The sequence below is a fragment of the Blennius ocellaris genome, assembly GCF_963422515.1.
Source record: "Blennius ocellaris genome assembly, chromosome: 3".
NCBI classification, from domain to species: domain Eukaryota; kingdom Metazoa; phylum Chordata; class Actinopteri; order Blenniiformes; family Blenniidae; genus Blennius; species Blennius ocellaris.
In genome coordinates, this window is record NC_137652.1 from 25605790 (window position 1) to 25628516 (window position 22727).

Here is a 22727-nt window from a genome sequence, read left to right on the forward strand (position 1 = left end):
AATTTATTAACAGAAATCTCATTGGTCCCTTCAACAATGTCTTGACGGTCACGGCGACTCCCGGAGGAACTGGGTGTGGAGGAGAGGCGCCGGCGGGCGGACAAATCAGTCGCGAGGCGGGAAGCTTTGAAGGACGCGTAGAAAACTGAAGACGTGGGTTCACAGGCAAGCCTCGTCGTGAACACATTTCATGAATCAAAACTATGCAGGAGTGCATATTTTGACAGGTCAATAACCTTCCACTGATGTGACCAAACCGAGGACCCGGGGGAGGCGGAGCTAGTCGTCACTGTAGGATCTGGGGAGCTGGCTCAAATTCACAAAACAGAAAACATTGGTTCAGTCTTCCAATTTCAAATTAAATGTTTCCTGGAACTCTTTTTAAGCTATTATTTCTTTCGATATCTGGAGTTTCTATCAACTGATGTTGCTTAAAATCAAAGCGGCTTCCAGACGGCCGTCGCTGCAGGAGAGACGGGCCGCGACAGGCGGAAAAACATTTGGACGTGTGACGCCAGACGACGGGCGGTTCTCGTCTCACTCTGACCAAACAGGAAGTGATTTAAATGGGCCGTTACCCATCTTCTGAACGCACGGACACGCGGGGCAGCTTCCGCTCAGACTCCAGCGGCACCTGGCGCCGCGCTGAGACCCGGGCAGCAGACAGCATTTTGGTGGCGACTCGGCAGCCAAACAGCCTCGTGAACATTTAAAGACAAAGGAGGGTTGAGAAACCGGCACGCAACATGAAGTTAAAACTACCGAGTGGGACGTGAGGAGGGAGGGAGGGAGGGTGGGGGGGGGGGGATTTCGTTCAGCGCCGCGGCAGATACAAGCCATTGTAAAAGCCCGGCAGATTCCAGGAGCCACAGAGGAGCCCTCTGTGTTTACATCGCAGTCTGTTCAGGAGGCGTCCCAGAACCGATCCCTCGCCGCCGCCGCCGCCCCATCCCGTCCTCTAAAAACTACCACAACCATTCACTGCGTCGTAAAAAAAAAAAAACAACCAAAAAAAAACCAAATGTAACTTGGGAGTGTTTGCTGCTCAACTCCAGAGCCGCACATCGCCGGTGGGCAACAAGGTTAACTCCACAACCTTGAGCTCCGGACGGGGGGGCCGCTGCAAAGGGGCGACGCAAAAAAACAGATCGAAATCATGGCGGAACTAAAGAATGTCTTCGCCATCACCTGCTCCCGCCCGCGGGTCGTTGGATTACACCGTGCATAAGCTCCGTTATGCACCTGGTGCACGTTGCACACCTATTCAAGTGTAAACCCGGCGCAGACGAAACGGCTAAAAGAACACAAACACGCCGGCTGCTGGTGGAAGAACAAACAATAAAAGTAGATTTTTTTTTTTTTAGCTGCCCGAGCTCGCGTCTGGCTCCAGGATCCCGGCGCGGCTCCTTCTCCCCCGGAGAGACGAGGATAAACCCGCTTCAGTTCACATCAAAACCGCACAAATAAAAGCTCGCACACCAGAAAACTAAACGCCGTCTGAACCGTTAAACATTTTGGGTTTTTTCCGCTCCATTGCGCTGATCGGTCACTCGATAACGACGGATGAGACCAATCCTTCAACTGATGATGGGAAGCTCCGCACGCCGTCGAAATAACTGGCGTTTGTCACCGTGCGACAGAGACGAACCGCAAGAACGTGACCCAACGATCTGAAAGAGTGAAGGTGGAAGGAGTTTGGTGTCGAGATCAGTTGACTTATCAAAGGTAGTTTAAAACTCAATGCATATCTTTTCCTTTGCTTTTCTTTTTTTTTACCTTTACAAGAAGAAAGTAATTGTGAAAGTTTCACTGTGTGTGTGTTCAGGAACAAAACACTGCTATCAACCTTCTGTTGAGCAGTGAGGCAACTACATTTTAGATTGATCAGATTAAATCTAGTTCCTCGTCTGGATCACGTTTAAACACTCCGGACCCAGTGACGACTAACTCGGTCTCATTCCGTGTCGGCTGGAGACTCTTCCTCTAGAGGCTCTGAACTGAAGAAAACACCAACTTACTGGCCTTTTGGTGGGGGAAGACGATGCCGGCGCCAGTCGACACGTTTGACAAAAACAAATACAAAAAAAAAAAAAAAAAAATCAAAGAATTGCAGCAAATCTGCAACAAGTAAATCACAGCTTGGGAAAACATCTTCAAAATGTTGTGAGGTGAAACAGAGGGGAAAGATGGTGGCGGCCGGCTGAAGGGGAGGAGGGGGTGGGGGGTGGGGGGGGTCGTCACTCTGCTCCTCCGGGGCGATTCCTGCGTCGTGTGCTTGGTGCAGCTGCTCAACTCTGCTACTGAGAGTTACACCGGGTGTGGACTTGCTCTGCTGGGCGAGCGGCTCAGAGGCCCGCCGTGAAGGAGAAGTTGGCGGCGAGACGGATTCTGCTGCGGGGGGCCCGTCTGCCGGGGCTGTCCGGGGGCAAGGGGCTCTTCCTGTCGCGGGGTGGCGGAGGGTAGGAGCTGCCGGGGGGCTCGGGGAACTGGGATGTGGCGTCCGCCACCTCGTCGGTATCACTCTCTATATACATATATATAAAAATAACAAAATTAGACACGAAGGCTGAGCTCAGACTCGGTGCAACATGTGAAATATGTGAAGTATTTCAAGCTAAATACTTATTATTTATACTTATTATTAAAGAATAAATTCCACTTGTGCTACGTTCTATTATTACTTAGAATGGGTTAACCCAAACGCAAATACATTAATGGATTGGACTTTTCGTTCGTGCAGCGTTTCCCCAAGTGAAAACGGAAAAACCGTCGTAGAAAACCAGGCACCCGTTTCCACAACAATGGCGCTCCGAGTCACCGGTAATGCAACTTTTTGAAAACGTGTTTTCACATGGGAAGCCGTCGGGGCGAGCGAGGTCTTGGACGGTGAACTCGGGCGACCTGACCTGTCGATTTCTCCTCGAAGCGAATGAGGTCGGCCTGCCGGGGGGCGACGGGGTCCGGGTGGAGCTGGGGCGAGGGCAGGCAGGATGGAACGGGACCGCACAGCAGGTCGACCGGAGACGTCAGACACAACAGCTCAGATTCTGCTGCGACATCGGCACCTGGCGGGCGGAAACGGGAAGTCCCGTCGCCGTTAAAAGTGACGCTTCAAACACTGCGCCAGACGAACAGCAGATCTCAAACGATACATTTACAGAGTAAAGTCAAAACTGCGGCGGTGCTTGAACCATCTGTTCAAAGACGACTGGTGCAGGTGCATTACCTGGACTGTGGGGTCCAGATGTTGCGTTGCCAAGGGGACTGTCTCTGGGGCTCTCTGTGGTTTCTCCTGGCTGAGGGCTGTTTGAGAGAGAACTGCTCGCCTTTGCTGAAATACATCGAAACGGGATTCTCTTACTGCAGCTCATCACATCATTCATAATGAGTCCTGTTGCGGACGTCGTTTGCAGAGAGGAGAGTTCCCAGCGTTCATTAATAAACGTGATGTCAGCTCAGTGAACGAGTGAGGAAACAAGACCGGCGGAGTCACCTTTCATATCGTTTTTCAAAACGATAATCCTCTTGTGCCCGTGCCCTTTGATCCAGACCACCTGACGACGACAGCAAAGACAAAGGCAGACGAACTCTGATGAGTGTCGATCCTAAAGTTTATGCCCGTCGTCACCAACCGGGAGCGGTTTTCCCACCTGTGGAATGGCGCCGAGCAGCTCGTCTGTGCTGGTGAAGCCATAGAAGCGTGCTTCCAAGCCGCATGCTGTGAATTTGCTGAACGCTCCCTGGAACTCGGTCAAGAAGATCTGGTTGTAGTGGTAGGTGTGGAGCAACGCTCGCACGTTGCGAGCAAACTGGTAGAGCTCGGTGAGCCTCACCCAGTCCTCCCCGTGGCCGCTGGGAGCGCCGGCTTCATCGCTCTCCTCACGATACAACTGAACGAAGGAGGAGGACGTCAAACGAACAGCGCCGCAGAAATAAACGGCACCAGGAGAAGGCGAACGCTCGGACTCACCTCCACGAGATATGGAAGGCTCTTGAGTAACTCGCTGAGGGAGAGGAACCCATATTCACATGGGTTTAGCGTCACTCCGTGAGCGGTCCAGTAACGCCGACTCAGCTCGTTGACGGCCAGACCTCTGGCGACCTGCTCCGCTTCCTGGGACATGAGCAGAACCAGCAGCTGGGACGTCAGCAGGCGGAGAGACTTTCTGTTGATCAGCTGCACCTCCCGGCCCTCCGCGCCATCCACCACCTTGAAAATTAAGAGAGAGAGAGCAACTGTTTGTGGGGAGAGAGCCACTGGGCCGCACCAAAAACAGCAACGAGCGATCAACAGAAGTCAACAGTCACAACAAAAGCTGATCATAATGTGCAATCGAACTCTTGTTTATAACGCAAACAATCGGATCCCAACGCAGTGCGTAAAGCATCGCCGTGTCCAGATGTTCCCCAGACGCCGGGGAGCCGGTTGATCTTTTACCTTGACGACGTGGCAGAGCTTGGTCAGCAGCGCCGGGAGGGAGTTTGCGTCGTAGTCCTGCAGTCGCAGGCCGTAGCCGAAGGTCTTCCCGTATTCGGTGAGCAGCTTGTTGACAGGAAGGCTGGAGCTCTTCTGAGCCCGGAGCAGCTTGACCAGCTGCGCTGCCAGAGCCTTGATACGCTCCACCTCCGTCAGAGTCAGCATTTTCTCCTCGCCACACTCCAACACCTGCAGCAAGAAGGACGCCGTGAGTACCATTCTGTTCAGGAAGCCCCCTACTGTGGATCCGGTTTAGTCAAAAAATCACAAACACAGGCTCTGTCAAGAGTTTCTACGATAATCTGACTTCAGGAGAAACGGACTTACTTCATGTGATCTCAGACTAAATGACGCTTCAATGCAAGAACAAGCCATTTCAGTTACTGGACATTCATTTTTAAATTATAAATAAGATTAAATGTTAAATATAACTTATATTATGACAGGGTGGTCCATGTCTGTGTTTGTCATTGCTCCACGGTACGTTGAGGCCAACACTGCACACTGGAACTACATGCTGAAAATATCTACACCAACATACAAGCAAAAAATATATATATATTCTGCTTTGCACCATTTTCATATTGGATCTATTCAAGCCAATTGTAATCCACTAGAAGAAGTGAACAAGACGGCCCTCTGTAATCTAATCTGTCCACAACACAACATAGGCATGCTTAAAAACACTAAAAGTTAAATGACAATAAGGATGGGGTCAACACGGCACGGTTGTAGCTTATACAGCGTTTCAAACTCACCAGGAGAACGTCGGGGATCGCTTCGAAGAGCTCCATGAGCTTGGTGAAGCCATAGTAGCTGAGTTTGCACTGGCGGCCGAAGTGGTGGTGGTAGGTGGGTATGAACTTACTGAAGAGCATTCGACAGTGAGGCTGGTGACGGAGCAGATCCACCACCTCCTTTCCGAACTGCTTCGTGCGCTCCACTTCTTCCACAGTACGATCTGGAGTTAAAAAAAAAAAAGAAGAAAAAAAGAAACTTGCTTCCTGGATCAACTTTAATCTGAATGTCAATTTGCTGGGAAAGAAATGGGGAGTGAAAATTGATATATTGTGAACTCAAAATGTCCAAGTATTCACTACCAGGGGCTAAAAATGCCTTAAATTAACTTAATATAAGAATTTTATGAAGGGCTGGTGATGGAAGGATGAATATAGTTTCTGCAGGAACAATGGATTCCTCTTCAAACTGGTGGTTTAAACAAACCTCTCTTAGGAATGGAGATGACGGTGTCTGTGGACTCGGTGATGTCGGTGATGGTGATGGTGGTCTCGGGGATCTCTGAGAGGAGGTCCTTCAAGTAACATATGCCATAGTCAGTTACTCTCCAGTCTCTGGAGAAGCACCTGAAACACACAGTACACGCTCGTGAGACCAAATGTCTCTTAACCTCTGAATGTGTAAAACAAACTCCCACAACAGGGAGCCTCACCAGTGATACGCCTGCATGAAGTCTCTGATCGCCACTTGTTTGCTGGCTTGAAATTTGAGGAGCTTCAGCAGGTCTTGGGTGAAGCGCTTCACTTGGGCTCGGTGGGTTAGAGTCAGCAAGCGCTTGGTGCCCATACCCAAGATCTATGGGCGAGAAACACAAATCCCCACAGTGAGACAAATCACAGCGCGACACCTGCAACGGGACCCTGGGTGCTTTTAAGCACCTGCAGAACGTGCGGCACCGCCTCCAGGAGCTCCAGGAGTTTGGAGAAGCCGTAGTCCGACACGCGGCACTGCTTGGCGAAGTGATGGTGGTAGGACGGGATGAACTTGCTGATCGGCATGATGGAGGATGGCTGATTCTTCAGCAGGTCGATGAGCTCTCTGCTGAACTGGATGAGCTGCGGGTTTCCAACTGGACTCTTGCAGCGCTGAATCCACGGCTCTGCGTGAAAACAAGCGGACACGCGTGAATGCTGACAAATCTTCCATTTTGTGTCGCGACGGGGCCAAAACAAAAGACCTCCTTTTACCGGGGTTGGATTGAGGTGGTTTGTTGTGGATCCACTTGATGACTTTGAAGCCATTCTGAGCGGTGACTATTGTGACACTCGGCACACATGTGATGAGATGCTCCAGAGAAACACCGCCCTCTAGTGTCTCATTGCCGAGCTGCAGGGGGCTGAACTGTGCCACATAACAGTCTGGAAAACTACAATGAGAGTAAACCAAGTTATTAACTTTTATACGTCGTTTGATATGAAAATCCTGATGATTTTTTTCCCCCACCTGAGCAGAGGAAGGGTGCCCTCGTGTGCCTGCAACAGACTATGGACCTCAGAAGATAAGGTGCTCAGAGACATCACAACAAACGGGATTTGATAGGAGTCAGGGTCAAAGTCCGCCTCACTACAAGGAAAAAAAAAAAAAAGTCACAAAATAAGTCATGGTGAATGACAAAGCCAAACATTCCAACTTAGTATGTGGGATGGTGAATGATCCAGACCTGAAGTCCTGCTGTGCGTAGTGCTGTCTGCAGACGGGGTCGTGGTATTCGAGCTCTTCGAAAACCACAGGGCTCCCGCTGGCTGAGGAAGAGCCGTCCTGGGACTGGGACGAGCCCAGCGGACTCTGACGTATCTGGCCGTTCGATAGGAGGCACACGAGCCTCGAGCCTCCCTGCTCCCGCACTGCCACCAACTCTGGGAGTCTGTACAGATCACCAACGGCAAGCTTGCGGGAATACCTTGGGATGAAGACAAGAACATGGTATATATTTGGACGCGCAGGGCGTGTGAGGGGAAAGCCACGAGTTGAGACGGCTACTGACTTCTTCTCATAGATCTCATTGAACTTGAACAGAGGGAGGCAATTGGCTGGCGCGTCCTGAAGAATGCAGATGATCTCCGTGCTGCAAAAACCACCAAACTGTTATTAGAATCTTAGCTTGTGACCAAAACATCAAGTGTGCGACACAAATCAAATGGGAGCTGTACCTCAATAAGGCAAGAGATTTGCTGCTGCCGCCAGTGATCAGCGACACCTGAATGCGTTTACTTCCAATCTTATAACGGTGCAAGCCGCTGACCGCACTGATGGCCTGTTGCAGGGAGAACAGCTGGATTATGGCCTTCAGCTGGTAGTCGGTGTGAGGGCTGAGCTCCACGGATTTCACCTGAAGAAATCAGGTCACAGACATGGAGGGGAAGGTTTGTCTTAAAAAAAAAAAATAATAAAATCACAGTTTGGAGCGCATGGCAAACTGGTGTGAACAATGTAGGAGCAGAACAGTGACCGACTGATTAAGAAGCCTCACTTGTCCGTATCGGGAGAAGGCGTCGTGCAGTGTCCGCTGCAGATCTTTGCGACACATCCGGTAGTCCAGATTGGCCACCTGGACGTCTGCTCCCTCTGAAAACGGCTCAGGACGACCATCGAGACGAGGGCTGCGGGGCGCCGCGAGCAGAGGTGAGGAACGGCTGGACAGGCAGGGGGATGCGCTCCTTTTGTTGGGAAATTATACAACAATTATACAACATTGTCAGACATCACGAAGTGCTGAATGTTTTGGGGGCGCAGTTCCAGCACCTGGATGACAAGGAGCCCTGAGACGGGACGTTGGGGCTGAAGCTCCTGTGCAGGTTCAACTTGCTGAAGGCGGAGGGCGTGCTGATCTGGAACTCCCCTGAGCTTTTGTCAACTGGCTCTCCAGCGGGGTTCGTCATACTTCGAGAATTGGAACGGTCTCTTCTCCACAGGAAAGAGACGAAAAGAAAAGGGGAGCGGGACAATATGCATAAAAAGTCAATGTCTTGTTCGGCCTTGCAGAAAAATAAGTACATTTTTCAGACGTCGCCGAAAAAGGCCGACGTGGAAAACGGTCACAATATTGCCTTGACTTGGTAACGACACTAAAACAAAATCTCATTAGGAGCCTTTAAAAACCAAGATCAAGCCTTGTACCTTTTACTGAACATGGACTCTCCGGTGAGGAGAGGCTTGGGCAGCAGATCCAACACCGCCGCCTCATCGAGACTCTGTGGCGACGAGGAGACTGCGCGACCTCTTTCTGCGTTTTGGAAACCCATTCTCGGCTTGACTTCCACACCACCAGGCTCCTGGATCAAGCAAAGGGGATTGAAATGCGAGACTGACCGACTGGATACCATTAATGTGTTGGACGTGCAGGCGTTGACATAGAGAGGGGAGGATGGTCACACGGCTTGTTGGATTAGTAAGGACACTTCAAGCAACGGAAGATGTCATACATGGGAATGAGCTGATGAAGCGAAAAACATCAGTCACTTGAAAGCAGTTTATTTTAGGCAATGTTCAGAGGCTTGAACCAACTATGGAAATAAAAGGCTTTGTTTACATTGATTGTGCTGCATGTCGGAGAGGAAGATAAAAATTAACAGTAACCAGATCACTCTGAAGCTCATGGATGCAGTACAGTCATGCCGTTTTCACTTTAACCTCCCAAGTATTCAAATAAAAAGTTTTCTAATCGCCCACCAAAGCAGCACACGGCAAAAGCAACTCAAAGTTCTTTGTTTTGGTGAATTTTTCCTTTTCATTTGAGCCCTAAATAAAAGGAGTTCTACCTGAAAATCTCATTCTTCCTGGCCACCTAAAGGGAAAGTTTCTCCGTTTACAGCTCAGCCTTCTTGCGGGCCTCTTTTTCAGGGTCAGTTTTATCATGGTGGTACGAAGCATTCCACCACAACAGACGGCGAGGAGTCGATGTGGGATAAAGAACCCAAACAAAGCCAACTTGCACATGATGCATCGGCAGTGATAAATAGAGTGAAGCAAAGTAAACAAAAACGCACATCAGCCATGTGCCAATCCATGCATTAATATGATGAACGTCCGATGGATATGAAGGATGGAAGCAGACAAATGAAGCACTAGCAACAAGTAGCAGATGCGACACGCTAGTGCAAACACACACAAATGAAGGCAAGCAGACTGTTAGTCGAAGCAGGCGATTTAACACACAGGGGAGGAGAAGCGACTGGAGCTGTTGACGGAGCAGCCCAGACAAGGAGAGACGGCAATGCAGGATGAGGGAGGGGAAGCAGGCACTTCTGAGTCTGCTGACCTGATGGGGCTTGGCTGGAGCGCCACCGGGGGGGCCACTGCACCCCCTCCTGGGGCTGTAGGGCCTCTCGGGAGTGTGGCAAAAGCGGGGTGCCCGCCGCGGCCTTCTGGGCGACCTCGGCTTCTCCAGGGGCAGAAAGGAGGATATGGGTTGGGGAGGGGCGAACATTGAGTCCCGGGGGTTGGGACAGTTGCGGGGTGGAGTCTGAGGTGCGAGCAAGTGATACAGCTGAGACTGGAGCTCAGGCTCGGGACTCGCATTGTCCCTGGGCCGCGGGGAGAAGGAGAGGCTGATTCGATGGCCAAACACGTCTTCGTTTTCCATCCGCTTGCGGGCGCGGGCGGCCGCCTCGGGGCTGCCGAAGCGGAGGACGGCGGTGCCCTGGGACATGCCCAGCACCTTGCCGCCGCAGTTGTCTGACAGGCGGCGCAGCCTGAGCTTCATGGCATTCCTCAGGCTCTTGTCACAGTTGACAGGGAGGTTGTGCACATAGAGCAGGTTGAAACTGGTCTGAGGGAAGGGAGGAAGACACAACGCTCTTGTCCGATTCGTATAATTTACACTTTGAAAATACTGACGCAGTAGTATGGGTTTTAGAACTGGGAAAAAAAAAAAAAACAGGCTGGAAAATGACAGTGGACACATTTCCCAGATATATAGAACAGTGAGGCTGATCGAATTCCAGCTGCCTCGACACCTGCCCTCTTAAAGGGTCCACGTTCAAACGACACTCTTCCGCGTTACGCAGGCTTACCTCGTCCAATAGAGGATCCCAATATTTTTCCACATCTTAATTGTGGCTTCTCGGAGGCTTACCTGCGGTTTGAGGAGCATGCGCGGTGGCAGATCAGCTGTGATTTCGTGAAAGGCCACATGAGTGTGCGCATGTTGCAGTAGTGCTGAGGATGTGTGGCTGCCGTGGACAAGGATTACTTGGAAGCCATGGCGATGACGCAGGTCACTCAGCTCACTCGAGAAATTCACATCCGCTGTGGACGGCGGCAAGGTGAAAGCGGTCAATGTACCGGAGGTCGCGTGAGGCGGCCGGATCAGAGGCGCGGTGCACCTGAGGAGAACTCACAGGATACGAGTACAACCGTGGCGGGTGCGGTGTGAGTCTCGGCGAAGCGTCGTAAGCACTGGCGAAGCTTGTCATCTGCAGCGTTCTTGGCTGTGGCATTGATGTGTGCAACAGTAACCTGTGCAGGGGGAAAAAAAAAAAAAAAAGATATGCAGCATGATCAAGATATAAATCACCACAAAAAAAACCAGTATATTACTACAACGTCATTATTGTTACGACAGATACCTGGCAGTTGTTGAGCTCTTGGATGACTGCTTTACTCTCCTTGCTGATGTCACAAACACAAATGAACTCGGCTTCACGGTGACCCTGGAAGAACCGGCTGCGGATGCGCTGGACCACGGCTCCAGCAGAGCGTCCGCTGGGCACGCTGCAGTTCTCGATGTCCCAAAAGACACCGACGGGAGGAATGTTCTCCGGGCCACCGCTCTCGGGAGAGCCTGGGGGAAAGAAAAAAAAGAGAGAGAGAGACCGCAGCCTTTTTTTATTGCCGTTGCTCGGAAGTGGCCACACGATCGGGACAGCCACATTTGGGTTCCACGGACCATATTTCTGACCGGTCTTGCTCAAGCTGCTTGACGTTACGAGCACCATCCCGTCGGAGGACGTGCCACAGCCATTGCAGATGGGGATCGGCACGGGAGCAGTGTGAGGGAGAGGGACATTGGGCCACACCTTGTCCGACTGCGAGGCCACACCATTCACAGGCTGGAAACAGACACAATGCCCAACACACCAACTGAAACTATAACTCATCAGCAAGTAATTTGCACAAAGGAACTACTTTCTTAACAACACAAACATACCTTATTGCTATACCGACATCGGCAGGACATAACACTAAACAAAAGGCACAGTGAATGAAGAGAACTCCACCAACCTTTAGCAAACACTCCCGGCAGTAGTGTCCCCCTTTCACACAAACCGTGCGTTCTACATTGAGGTGCAGAGGATTGGAGCAGAAGTGCGCAGAGGTGGTTGTAGTGGTGATGGAGGAGGTTGGCGGGTGGCCACTGAGTATACTTCTCTGGGACCTCGAGTCTGATGGTCTGCAGTCCACACCGCAGGTGTAACACCCAGAGGAAGACAAGCAGGAGCCGTGCACGGGGGCCGGCAGTGAGGAAACAGAGGGGAGAGAAGACACCAAGGGTGCGGAGGAGGGAAACGGGCCCGGCTGACTGCGTGGAAGAGGTAGGGCTGGGTAGGCCTGGAGAAGCCCAGAGCAGCATGGGAGGTAGGGGTTGGATGAAAGTGGCTGAGAGGTAGCAACAGGTGAGGGCAGTTGGAGTTTGTATGCAAGATCGAGCGAGGAGCCGAAAACGTCATTTCCACTGCTGGAGGTTACGTTGTGTCTGTACTGATGGACAGAGGCTACGGAGCAAGGCCCAGTGCTCGGATTGGTGCTGCTCGTGGTGGGCGCGCCTACGGATCCTCGGCTCATGTAAACCGAGACGACGCCGGCGGAACTGCTACCAACGACACTCCTGCTACTCAACAACCCGTAGCCAAACTTGCTGCAGTAGTCACACTGTGTGCAGAAGCTTACTTTGGGGCTCGCCCCTTCTTGCTGCTGAGCTGGGGACCGTTGTTGGGGGGAGCCTTGTGAAAGCTGCGGAGGAGGCGGCAAGCAAGGAGCAGGCAAGGGAGGAGGGGCCACAGAGAAGGGTTGTGGCAACTGGGAAGAAGGATGGTGTGGAGGAGGAGGGGGGACATCTTTCAGTTCCAGCACAGCCTTTCTGTTGTCCATGGAGGGCTTCTAAAAAAAACAAAAAAACAAACAAAAAAAAACAGTAAATTACTCCAATGTGGGTTATAGAGCATCAAATATACACCCATCGCTTATGACATGTGATCGACACTTGTCTCTTTTATCAAGACACCCACTGCCGAGTGGGATATATCACACAACAAGCAGTGTTACAAGCAGGAAATGGGCAAAGCATAAGAATGAACCCAGATCAGACGAGGATAAACGACTAGGGATAGACAACTAGGTAAGAATATTTCAAAAACGTCAGCTCTTGCAGACCGACCCCAGTTTGCAGTGGTTAGAGTCTGTGAAAAGTGGTCTAAGAGAGGATAGGGATGAACCGGCAACAGGCGAGTGGAACGCAAAAGCGAACGTGTGTGTGGTCTGAGCCAAGGTCGCTCAATTTGCTGTACAAATTAATAAAAGTGCAAGTCCACGTCCATCGCGTCTTCATGGTTTCCAACACAGTTTTAGTCGGGTGGTCATAACCTGTGTATGATCAGTGTATTTTCTCACGACTCGCAGCTTTTACAATTTAGTCCCTTGTTACACATTATGACTCGAATTCAAGCTGAGATAATGTCGAGTACTGCAATCATGTCATGGCTTGTGATAATCACCTCAGTATATGATGTTGATATTCTTCTATCTTTTCAATTTGTACATCCAACAATGACCCTTTGCTTCAATAAATCCCCCCCCCCCCCACACACACACACACACACGTGTTTTGGCAGTTCCACTTTTCAGGATTAGGTTTTTTCGTTTGGCATTGGGACTTTTGGCACCAGGTCTGGAACGATGTTGAAACAATAGTGAAATATGATCCATTTTCGACACAATCCATAGGTCAATAAGTTCCATCTGATTGGCCAAATATGCTCACGAATCCACAGTGCATCAAAACAATTTAGTACAGTTCAGTCAGTCATTTACAATTTATGTATTGTGACTGTTGACATCATGACAACAATGAATTTGCAGCCCTGGTCTACATTGTGACCATTTCAATTGAAAGGAGGACCCCCTTTCTACACAGATGTGTTTAACACACCAGCAGTCTATTCAAAGTGTTTTTATGACGCTACCAACAGTGTGAAAAACACTTAAACCAGTAGAGGAGGGTTGTTAAACATTTCAGTTCAGGGGACACATACGGCCAATTTCCTCTCAAGTGGGTCAGACGGTTAAAATAGTGTCATAATAACCTTTACAACTTTAAACGGACTACACTCTCGATAAAAGCCCATTTTCATGGAACCTTCTGGTGCAAAATACAGTGAAACGTCCAAATAACTTCTCCTATCGCTGTTGCATTATGCACGTTTTTACAAACTCACCTTGACAAATGTGTTATACAGTATAATAATTTGTAGAAAGCCTACGTATACTTTGAAATGTTTACCATTGGTTTGGACGTTTGGCGTCCGGATTGCAGCATCTGGTGGCCCTGTTATTGACCCACTGGCTTTATGTTTGCCATCCCTGCTGTAGCATGTAAGATGTCAAAGGTATGCTTTCATAAAGTAAAATAATGACCCAGAAGTGCAAGTCGATTATCCGGCGTGTGTGCAGAAACTCTTACTTCTGTATCGGCCTGATGAGGGGAAACTGTCTCATTCGTGGAGAAGCAGTCCTTCAGTTTCCACAGCAGGTTGGACGTCTCTGTCTTGGGGTGCCTGAGCCACGGAGAGGGGTCGGAGCTGCCGCTGGATCTCTCCTGTCCCAGTCCTTCCATCGTGCTCCACCACAGAGCTCCTTCACCATGCCCTCATCTCTCTCCTGCTTTCCTGTCTGGGGGGAGAAACGAAACCGAGATCCTTCATCTCCTCGAACTCGAAAGTTCCCACCGACTCTTTGTTTTTCACGCGCTCACAAGTTGTGTCGATTAAAGTGCGCTCGCGTCGAGACCGAATTCGACTAATTGGTCGTTTTATGCGGGTCGAGATTTACTAACTTTGGCGACTCGTAGTGACTCCCTGAAGCTAATAACACCAAGTTTGCCGAAGCGGAACCTTTTCAAACTAATGTCGATGTTATTCGTTATGTTAGCCGCACGCTAGCTGACGGTACCGTCGCTTTGGTTAACGACTGTTTTTGTGGGACCTGTCTAGCTGCACTAACTAACGAGCTCGACTAGTTGAAACGATCGCACTTGGTTGGAACTGTTTGTCTGTAGCACATTAGGCTAATAACTGCACGGCTGTGTGGGAGCTTCAATATAAAACAGCTGCTCCGGCGCGATATCGTTGAGTGTAATCTTGTCGAAATCGATGTAATGCAAAGACGGAGGGCATTTTGTTAAATATAACGTTAGTCTTTTTTTTTTTTTTTTTTTTTATATTTAAAGAAAACAAACTACCTGAGAAGGTCTTGTTTCTCACATCTTCCTCCAAGGACCATTCCCCCTCTATCTGTCTCCCTGGAAACCCGCACGTTTTTGTAATGTGCTATTGCCGCCAAGCAGCGAAGACTGTCGTAAATATGATCGCTGGATGAAAAGTGTTTACATGTGATATCCCCCCACACACACACGCACACTTGTAACGCACGCTGGTTTAACGCTGTTGTTGCACCGTGGGGATGAAGAAACGCAACTTTCAGTTTTGTTGTTCAGTGTGTGCGCAAATAGTCTTTGCCTGCCATCAGTGGTCACCCTACACAGAGACGTACTCGAGGCGTCGCCATATTGGATGGGTCCGAATTCAATTCAATTTAATTTAATTCAATTCAAAATATCAGAAATGATATCAGAATTAAATAATGTTGTGGCTATAATGACAGAAATAAACTCTATTAACAGTTTAGATATTTCTTAATATGTTAGTCAATATATGTTGTGTTGTATATACTGGCTAAATGTATACAATACACACATTCATAAAGCATGAACTGATTTATTTTGCCATAATATAATATAATATAATATATTTTAGCTTATATCTGAAGGCGTCCATGATGACCCTGTAAAATTAAACCCTAAAGGTAACGGGAGTTGATTGATGTTCAAACATATCCTGTTGCCTTCATGAAACTATAGTTATTATAACAATAAGATACAGTAAATACTTGATCTGAATGTTAGAAACATCCTGCAGCATTTTAATGTCATGCACATTATTAAAAAAAATTTATTGCAATATTACTGGCCTCCAACTACTAAGGAATAGTTATTGAAAAAGTACCATACAAGAAAGTAAGTGTACACTACGGCAGTCAAGGTTACATCTGGCGACACAAGACAAAACAATGCCATTATCATCAGGTTTGAAATACAATCAACCACTGAATCCTTGAGAAACAATTTGACTGGAAAACAACTGCTTGTAGCTATTTTTAAAATCTTTTTCCCCCATGTCTGATTTGGAGAAACTGAATGGTGTATTATCTGTTTTTCCAAAGAAGGAATGGTCCAGTACAACAACCTGAAGGAATATAGTAGTTAAACATTTGTTTTCTGTGTGACAACTGAACATGTTGTATGCAGTTGTGTTTCTGCAGCTGGAGTTTCTCACAGTGTGCAAGTTGGGGAAAACACAGCTATAAATCACTGCTCGGGACATTTCAAGTTGTCTGGCGATGTCTCCTCAGCGCTCCACTTGCAAAAAAATGGTGAAGGTAAGATTGGGTCAACAGATAAGAGGTCGGAGGTCACTTTTGTCCCACAGAATGTCAAGCTCTGAGAAAAACCAGTTTGAAGCAGTTTGGAGTCAGACAAAGGAATAGCAACTTTGCCATAGCAACGCATACATCATGAGGAACTGACCAATGTGAGTTGAGGTGGTGTATGCAAATTGTATAAATATGAACCGCGCGTTGCAGCTGCGCCCTTCTTCCTTGTAAAACCCGGCCTGCACGCTTGGGTCTGCAAAGAAGAACGGGCCGAGCTCGTATTATATAATCTGATATATGAATTTTTGTAATCTCTTGTTTGTGTGATTATTAAATTCACTATTGAAGAAATGAACTCTGTTTCTGCCTCTCCCGGATTAAACGAACACACAGGAATTCATGGGAACACAGGAACGAATTCCAACAAACCCCTCCCTTGATTTGTGCCTATGCTTTTATATTTTTATGAATGCGTCTCATTAACCCTTTATCGCCATGAGATGTATACACTAGAGTAGTTTCACATGTAGTGATGTATACATTTTAACGGTTTTGACCGGACAACATATACTTTGGGTCAGTTTGGCATTCTCCTGTTAGGCTGTAAAACGGGTCCTGGACAAAGACCAGCAGTTCTGATGGGATTTCACGGTCGCTCATACCTTTTATGGAAGTTCCATGCAGTACCATTTGGACCTCTATAAAATGAGACAAGATTCTACACTCAGTAGAGTAAGCAGAACTCAGGTGAGCGCGAACTCACCTGTTGAACGTTCGCCTGTATTTTCGATGCTAAACTACCTTTTCAATGCAAGCAAGAAGGCATCACTTGAAGTCTTTTTTCATCCTCTTTGACACACCTGTTTTTGTTTACTTCATAACCTGGCGCCTGAACAGGGACAAGGGTTTGTTGTTTACTTCACTATCTCGTTGCAATCAAACTAGCCACAAACCATGCTGTCAGGGTTAAAACATGCATAATGAAATAGCTATAGTAGTTTCTGGGCTATTGGTATTTGACTGTGTTTTGCACCAGAAGGTTTAATCAAAATTGGCTTCATATTGATGTTGTTTTTGACACCTCTGCTTTTGAGCCGAGGTTGTCCCCGGCCTCCGGTGTCTATATGACACTGTACATCTCCATTGTCTGCATGTGGTTTTCTCTGGGTATGAATGTGTGTGTGTGACTGTTTGTCTCCATATTTTTCTTGTGATGGACTGATGACCTGTCCAGCCTCAGGCTCTTCAACCTCTGACACGGACAACAGGGAGCAGAAGAGGATGGGTTATTAAGCAGCAGGTGTTTTTGTTTTTTCTAAGGGCGCAAGAGCGCCCCTACCGGCTGACAGCGGTATAACGTGTGGGTTACAATAACGGGACAGCAGGTTGAACCACCGGACCTCCAGTGAACCGAGGTAAACAAAAGGTTTATCCCGCTTTTCGGACATCGGTCCCCCTTTTTCCACGGCAAAAAGACCAGCGTTCACTCACAACCTCGGGGATCTTTCGCTTTTTCTTTGAATTTGAACAGACTACCCTATCAGTCATAAAGCGCCGGCCGTTTGTTACCCATCCGACATGGCGATCGCTCACGTCGCCACCGAATACGTCTTTTCCGACTTTCTTTTGAAAGATCCCACAGAGACGAAGTACAAAGGGGTCCGTCTGGAGCTGGCCGTGGACAAAATAGTCACGTTTCTGGCCGTGGGGCTGCCTTTGTTTCTCATCTCGCTGGCCTTCGCCCAGGAGGTGTCAGTAGGTGAGTCACTTCACGCTCTCATCATCTCATCCTCTCATCAGTTAGTCAGTCTGATCATGCTGGACAGTGTCGGGCAGGAGAGGTTTATTCTTCTTTCTCCTTTAGCTGAGAGAAGCTGCGACGCAGAAGAAGAAAGAGGTGTGGATACAGAAGGTGTGGCTTAAGGCTCCACCCTGTATCATCTCTCACGCCTCAAACACTGATGAGGATGATGAGGATGATGATGATAGTTATGAGAAGATGGATGATTAAATAGATAGATAGATAGATAGATAGATAGATAGATAGATAGATAGATAGATAGATAGATAGATAGATAGATAGATAGATAGATAGATAGATTAAACTAAACTTGACAAACCAATTGGATAACTGGCTTATTTGAGGTCACATTGATTTAGATTAAACTAAAATATGCACGTTTTTACCTTCACAGAGTGTAAAAAGAGGTTTGACAAAAAACACTGTTTTCTCATAATTAATAATCTCACCTCAAGGGTAACAGAGACGGTCCAGAGAGTATATAAATGGTATATATATTATAGCCACTGGCGTCCAACAGATCTTCTTAATCCTCTTGGATTGTAACCTAGATAGTCTGGACATATCGTCACCAGAGATCTGTTTGAGATCTCAGACACTCTGCTGCGAATCTGGAAGTTGTATGGCACCTGCTGTTGTGGTCATAAAGCCAAACAACATGATCAATATCCAAACAAAAATATTTTTATACATGGAGTAACTACAGATAAGTCATCAAGTAATTTCCCGACTGACATCATGCATATCATATATCTAATAAAGGTATTTTTCCTCTTTTGAAAGGTGTGAAAAAGATCCACCCTCCTTCCGTCTTCTATAATGGCTGCTTGATTCAATTGTATCCACAACTTGTGTTTTTCCTCCTGCAGCAAAAACTAATTTGGGAGTCTGTTTTATACATTCACCAGTTAGATAAGATTTATAACTGAGCAGCATGAAACCGCAAGTCAATACGTACTGTTGAATATGTGAAAATGTGGTGCCAAATGGTTATTTCATGAATAAATGGTCTTTTTTAATCTCACAAAAACAATACTCAGTGCCTAAAAAGAAGCCTGTTAAATGACCAACATGTCTCCCAATAAAACAGTTCACGGAACCTGAATTGTTTTGCTTTGTGAGGAATGATTTTCACTTTTTAAGTCTTATTTTTCTCATAATGCTGCAATAGAGTAGATATAAGATGTGACTGCAAGTACGAGGAGAGACATTAAAACAGAAGAGAGAAACTGTGAGCAAAAGGCCGTCTTTTGTATATCTGGGTCATTTCTGAACGCCCGACCGATTTCCCAATGTCCCCGTAATTAACGTTCTGCATACTTGTTGACATAAAAGTACGCGGAGGACAATTCACACGGACAAATTGGGCCACGACTTTCCAGGCGAGGGAGCGTTCTGCCTCTTTTTGTTTTCTTGGCGTTCGTCAAACAAAAACGTCCGTCGTCTTTTAATGGTCGTTTCCTCTTGTGCAGGAACGCAGATCAGCTGCTTCGCTCCCACGAACTTCTCCTGGAGACAGGCTGCGTATGTCGACTCGTTCTGCTGGGCAGCAGTGCAGCAACAAGCGAACAGCTCTCCACTGTGGCTGCACAAGGTACCGGCTTCAACCAAGCATGAAACCACTGTCTGAATAGAGGAAGGTTTAATTTCAGAAAGAAAAAAAAAAAAGTTTATGGACAGATTGACTTTTGACAGTCGTTTTATTTTCCAAAGCAACTTCATCTGCTGTAGTATTTTGGAAGATGGAGCCTGAAACAGTTTGAAAAACAAACATGAACACACCAGTGGCCAATTTGAAGCCAGCAACCATCCTCCTGAGTATGTCGTTTTAGAAAGGATTGCATACACTTGTAAGAGAGAATATTATACTCTTGTTTTTCCTCCCTCTCCAATTACTGGACTTGTTTTTTTTTGCAACAATCAATATAGTAAAAAAAAAACCCAACCACCCCAAATTGCTGTTTTTTCATTTATTACATTTTCACATTTTGTGTGGACGCAGGTTCAGATCCGTCTCGCCATTTAAACGGGACGTCACGGATTTAAACTTTTCAGGGTTTTTTCAAATTTGTATAATATGTTCATAATATTCTTCTTTACATTCACATTCTCTTTTATTCACTTTCTCCTGAATCTTTTTGGACTGTAGTAGAAAGAAAAAAAAGATGTTTGATCTTGATGTGTGTCGTTCAGGAAAGTTTATCTGTCTTAGAAATAAAAACATGTATCCGATTACATATAGAACACATGTATTACTATACAGGTGCTTGTGTTCTACGGCTTGTGTAAGAGATATTTCACAAACAGGACGGCTTGGAAAGCAAGACTCAAGTTAGACTGTTCACTTAAAAGTTGTGCTTATTTACAGGAAGTCCAAAGGCTTTCATTTTGGAGGGCCGTCCCACCATGTATAGAATTTCAGAAGAATGTAAAGGTGGAAAAGAACATGTTTGTCAGTTTGCATCATGGTCTGACTGTGTGAGAATAAACTTTATTTTGCATTACGCCCTGCATATTTCTACAACTTGGCTCCATGATAACCTGTTGGAAAAACAACAGGGAAAATTATGGTCCAGTGTCACACTATGACCCAAGTTAGGACTGTCGGTTTTTTGCCACGGCACTGTGGTCATGGGATTGTATTTACATCTTAATAGCTATATGCTTTGTGCCTCATATCATAAAGGGCTACAGGTGTCATAGAAACACTGATTCCAAACATAATCAAGGCCGAGTGATGAATGAATAAATGTGTCCTCCCTCCCTCTCATTCCTCCTCAGTTCTTTCCATACATCCTGCTGCTCCTGGCCATCCTCTTGTATATCCCTGCCTTGTTCTGGCGTTTCACGGCGGCGCCGCACCTCTCCTCAGACCTCAGCTTCATCATGGAGGAGCTGGACCGCTTTTATAATCGTTCCATCAAATTGGCCAAAAATCTGGCAGTTCTTGATTGCAAGGATCCACCCGAGGACAACCAGAGGTGAAAAGGTTTTCTGTTTAAAACATGGTGGCCTTTCCCCCCCCCCCAAACGTCATGTAATTCATTGTGTGTGTGCTTCACTTCTGCTGCAGTGCCTTGGAGCTGACTGAGGGCTGCTTCAAATACCCTCTGGTAGAACAGTATCTGAAGACCAAGCGCTTATCTCACCGGCTGGTGGTTAAATACCTGGCGTGTCGGGGCCTCACTCTGCTGATCCTCCTGCTGGCGTGCGTCTACCTCGGCTACTACATCGGACTGGCTTCCCTCACCGACGAGTTTCCCTGCGACCTGCAGACGGGGGTGCTGAAGAACGACAGCATGGTGCCTTCTGCTGTCCAGTGCAAGCTGGTAGCAGTGGGTGTCTTCAGGCTGCTCAGCTTCATCAACCTGGCCGTGTATGTGCTCCTGGCCCCGCTGGTGGTGTACGCCGCTCTCGGGCCGGCGCGGCAGAGCTCCAACTTCCTCCGGCCTTACGAGATGCTCCCGGGGTTTGGCGCTCTGGGCGCGGTCACGCCTTTCTACAACGACCTCAGTATCTACCTGCTGTTTCTGCAGGAGAACCTGAGTGAGCTCAAGTCCTTCAAGTGCTTACAGGTGGGTCTCCTCACAGATATACGGGTGGTCCTGCTCTCACTTGGGTTTACTCTTGTTTAAAAGCATAAACTTCTGGCCCTCTTCACAGGTGCTTGAGTTGTTGCAAGAGGCTGGTGAAGAAGGGTTTGACACCATGTGCCTATTGCGAAGTCTGGGACAGGTGAAAACCGATGTTTTAGACAGTAAGAGGACATGTGCACGCAAAACCCCCCCAAATACAAACAAATGTGAAGCGTAATCATCCAAAGGTAGGTAGAAACTTTTATGTCTGAATCAAATGGCTACGTGATGACTGAAAGCTTCGCTTGCATGTTGTTTTCTTTCAGATTGTGCTGCCTTAACCTGCTGAACATCATAAATGCTGCAAAGGAAAAGAAGTGAAAACCCAGTGCACTTACTTTTTGAGTCTGAATCACTTAAATACAGTCTGTTTGACTTGGACAATAGAAGAGGTCCACACTGAATGATTGTTTAACAACACAACACTTATATTGAGTACCTCTGAATACACTACAAACACCTGTGACGGATCTGAAATGATCCTTTGGGTTTGGGCCACGAGTACTTTTACTGAAGAAACGTTTTTGATTCTCTTTTTTTATATTTTACACACTGTATTGCAAGATCAGAATTGCCTTCCAACAAGTAAGCCATATTCTTCATACTGTAATTCATTGAAACATTTCCCAGGCCTGTATCAAAGTATCATTAAAATAAAAATTCTGCAAACTGAAGATGATCTGTGCTGCATAAATGTGAGTTTGCTGTGCAGCTCAATGTATTTTGTGTACTACAACGTGCACATGTCTGTATTGAAACTCCTCATATTGCATGAAAGATGAATGGGTATTATCTACATTTGCAAAGTTACTATCGGAGCCTTTCAGAATTGTCTGTATAAGAGGTTATCAAAGTGAGGCCTCCTCTGTTAGGTGCAAATACTTTAAGTGTGACATTGAAAAACATTATTGAATACTGTTCAAGCCTTAAGGGGATGAACGCATGAGGTGAAATTTGTAAACAGTTTGAGCATGTTTTACCAAACCTGACTATAAAAACCTCTGTGATGTACAATTAGAAAATTGTGTTGAATACCAAGGTTTTTAATGACTAACTTCATCAATATGAACATATCAACATTCCGACAGTATGGCTCATGTATGTGCTGTTTTTCTTTTGGAGATTGTTAAGTGAATGCAATATAATGCACTGGAATTCATTGCAATAAATACACTGTGAATAAAGTTAAATCCTAGTTGATGTTTTATATAATGTGCATGCATGTTTTTATGCGTGATTTTGTTATTAAGCCTATAAAAAAATATAGTGAATATTTGCATAGCACATTTCAGCAACAGGGCAAAGCGCTTTG

The 22727-nt window shown here is 47.1% G+C and overlaps 2 protein-coding genes across 2 annotated transcripts; one reads left to right on the forward strand and one right to left on the reverse strand.

Moving 5' to 3' along the window:
- Nucleotides 1–11: 11 nt before the first annotated feature.
- On the reverse strand, nucleotides 12–14815 carry marf1 (meiosis regulator and mRNA stability factor 1). The gene is made up of 27 exons (XM_080520736.1): nucleotides 14730–14815; nucleotides 13953–14161; nucleotides 11498–12373; nucleotides 11163–11325; nucleotides 10843–11057; nucleotides 10615–10732; nucleotides 10350–10522; nucleotides 9534–10043; nucleotides 8393–8547; nucleotides 8018–8176; nucleotides 7746–7932; nucleotides 7426–7604; nucleotides 7260–7340; nucleotides 6936–7175; nucleotides 6719–6838; nucleotides 6463–6641; nucleotides 6154–6374; nucleotides 5928–6070; nucleotides 5702–5841; nucleotides 5236–5438; nucleotides 4439–4666; nucleotides 3971–4210; nucleotides 3651–3890; nucleotides 3494–3554; nucleotides 3227–3331; nucleotides 2907–3065; nucleotides 12–2524 (listed from the first exon to the last, which is right to left on the reverse strand). Exons 2-27 carry the CDS (start codon nucleotides 14103–14105, stop codon nucleotides 2346–2348), a joined length of 5427 nt encoding a protein of 1808 aa, XP_080376862.1. The 5' UTR covers nucleotides 14106–14161; nucleotides 14730–14815; the 3' UTR covers nucleotides 12–2345.
- A 2742-nt stretch (nucleotides 14816–17557) lies between these two features.
- LOC308144943 (pannexin-1-like) lies at nucleotides 17558–21593 on the forward strand (the record flags this gene model as incomplete). Its single annotated transcript, XM_080516233.1, has 5 exons — nucleotides 17558–17738; nucleotides 19253–19374; nucleotides 20562–20761; nucleotides 20854–21355; nucleotides 21444–21593. The coding sequence occupies 5 exons, from the start codon at nucleotides 17558–17560 to the stop codon at nucleotides 21591–21593; spliced, it is 1155 nt and encodes a 384-aa protein (XP_080372359.1).
- Between the last annotated feature and the right edge of the window lie 1134 nt (nucleotides 21594–22727).

What these genes read in the sequence shown, in the direction of transcription:
- marf1 (XM_080520736.1), bottom strand. Translation starts at nt 14,105, where the DNA reads ATGGAAGGACTGGGACAGGAGAGATCCAGCGGCAGCTCCGACCCCTCT. An exon ending in GCATGCTCCTCAAACCGCAG is followed by an intron (nt 10,044 to 10,349) that starts GTAAGCCTCCGA and finishes CCCTTCCCTCAG; the next exon opens with ACCAGTTTCAACCTGCTCTA. An exon ending in GCCTTCCATATCTCGTGGAG is followed by an intron (nt 3,891 to 3,970) that starts GTGAGTCCGAGC and finishes TCCTTCGTTCAG; the next exon opens with TTGTATCGTGAGGAGAGCGA.